The sequence below is a fragment of the Austrofundulus limnaeus genome, unplaced genomic scaffold (genome assembly GCF_001266775.1).
Source record: "Austrofundulus limnaeus strain Quisiro unplaced genomic scaffold, Austrofundulus_limnaeus-1.0 Scaffold1162, whole genome shotgun sequence".
NCBI classification, from domain to species: Eukaryota; Metazoa; Chordata; class Actinopteri; order Cyprinodontiformes; family Rivulidae; genus Austrofundulus; species Austrofundulus limnaeus.
The window spans coordinates 69,498-71,435 of record NW_013953564.1 but is presented as its reverse complement, the minus strand read 5'-3'; the positions used below and the strand labels follow the sequence as shown (position 1 = coordinate 71,435).

Sequence of the window (1,938 nt, the reverse complement as noted above, 5' to 3'; positions counted from 1 at the left end):
TTTTAGGACCCACAGTGGGGTCTTAACCCCGATTTGCTGTAGATGAAACCTCAAAGTGCCTGTGACATTAATRCTTTGTAAGAAAGACAACATTATTAACATGTTAAAAATGAATTTCACGTTGCTCAGATGGACAGTTGTTGAGATATTTGCATGTAAAATAACAGGAAGTGACGTCAAAGGGGAATGTCTGCATGTGAATATTAAAATAAATAATTTTTACCAATTATTTTAATATTTGAGATGAATTACAATCATCCTATTTACAATGTGATAACATTTTAAAGACTTCTAAAAGACTGATTTAAGACATTTTATGGCTAATTAAGGCCTTATTTTTAGATTGATTAATTCAATGCCTTTTAAGACTTTTTAAGGATCTGTAGGAACCCTGTGTAAGGATCATGCATTTAATCTACCAAACACTAATTAACCTTTAATTTGAATAATAACAATAGAAATAATTCAAAGTGCCACTTGACTTCCTGTGACCATATAAGGAKGTTCTCACCCCACGCTGAAGTATTGTCTCATCTCCTGCCGGCGGGACCTCATGATGGCCTTGTACTCTCCGATGCGCAGCTTCTTGCCGTCCACCAGGCAGGTGCGTTTGGGCCGGGGCTTGTACTTGTAGTCGGGGTACTTCTCCAGGTGCTGCTTGCTGAGGCGGGCCTGCTCCTCGTAGTACGGCTGCTTCTCCAGGTTGGTCATGGCTTTCCACCGCGAGCCTGGAAACACAGGAGCGGCTCTCAGTTTCACAGGAGATAACAAGACGAGGCTTTGAAAGCGCGGCAGAAATGGAGTGTTGGTTAAACAAAGTGGAACACAAAAAAAAAGGGTTAATGAGGAGCACCGCTGGGACGACAGGTACTCATCTCATCTAATGAGGACTTCACTTAACCTGCTGTCATGTGCTCAGATCTGTCCCTGCATGTGTGTGTGTGTGGGCGTCCTCTCGTCTTCCCCTGTGTGTGCTTCATATCTGGACTCAATTTGCACTTGACTACTGTATGTTTAATGGGTAAAAGCTGTCAGTGCAGGGCTGTCCCCCCTCGCTCTGTGTTCTGCGATCTGTTAGCAATCGAGAGCGAGGCGGCTTATTAAAACCAGATTTCCCTGTGTTATAAAACGCTTAGGAGCTCTTTAAAATGTCAGGGCCGATCCCGGCGGTCTGGGGGAAATGTCAGGCGGCCTCGCGCTGCTTGTTTAATGCATAATGAATTAAATCATCATTTGTCTGGGCTGTGCTCACCGCAGCCTTTCATTAACGCTCGCCTGCACCGGAGGAAGGAAATCACTTAAGTCGGACGTGTGAGGGAAGCACGTGCACGGATTTGTTTTCTGTTTTTGTTGTTGTTTACCGAGGATCTTGCTGATGTTGGAGTTGTGCATGTCCGGGAAGGCCTGGAGGATCTTCCTCCTCTCGTCTTTGGCCCAGACCATGAAGGCGTTCATCGGCCGTTTGATGTGTGGCTCGCTGCTGCTGCGACCCCGAGCTTCTCTGAATATTCTGGAGTCTGACACGCTGGGGGAGCCTGAGGAGGAACACACACACACACACACACACACACACACAGTGAAAATCCTGCGCTGAGCCTGTTCAGACACGTCTTGTTTGATATTTAGAATAGAATGGAATAGAAACAGTTTTTATTGTCCTGCACAGAGTTGTAAAGTAACTAAGTACAAATACTTTGTTACTGTACTAAAGTACAAATTTTGGTTATTTGTACTTTACTTGAGTAATTATTTTTCAGCGTACTTTTTACTTTTACTCATTACATTTTTACACAATTTTCTGTACTTTCTACTCACTACATTTTTTTAAAAGGTAAGAAGTAGTAAGTCGTTACTTCTATTTTATTCCGAGTTATTACTGAAAAATACCATCCTGATAAATTGTGTCTCCTGGATAGAGTGAATTTAATTGTGGTTGGA

General features: G+C 42.9%; 1 protein-coding gene across 1 annotated transcript in view; it reads right to left on the bottom strand.

The window, feature by feature from the left end:
• Window positions 1–1,938, bottom strand: part of sox5 (SRY-box transcription factor 5) — a gene marked incomplete at its 5' end in the record, with an annotated part of 71,949 nt that overhangs the window by 2,512 nt on the left and 67,499 nt on the right. The window contains 2 exon segments of the mRNA XM_014031021.1: window positions 512–728; window positions 1,362–1,535. Of these exon segments, the coding sequence (XP_013886475.1) occupies window positions 512–728; window positions 1,362–1,535 (391 nt within the window).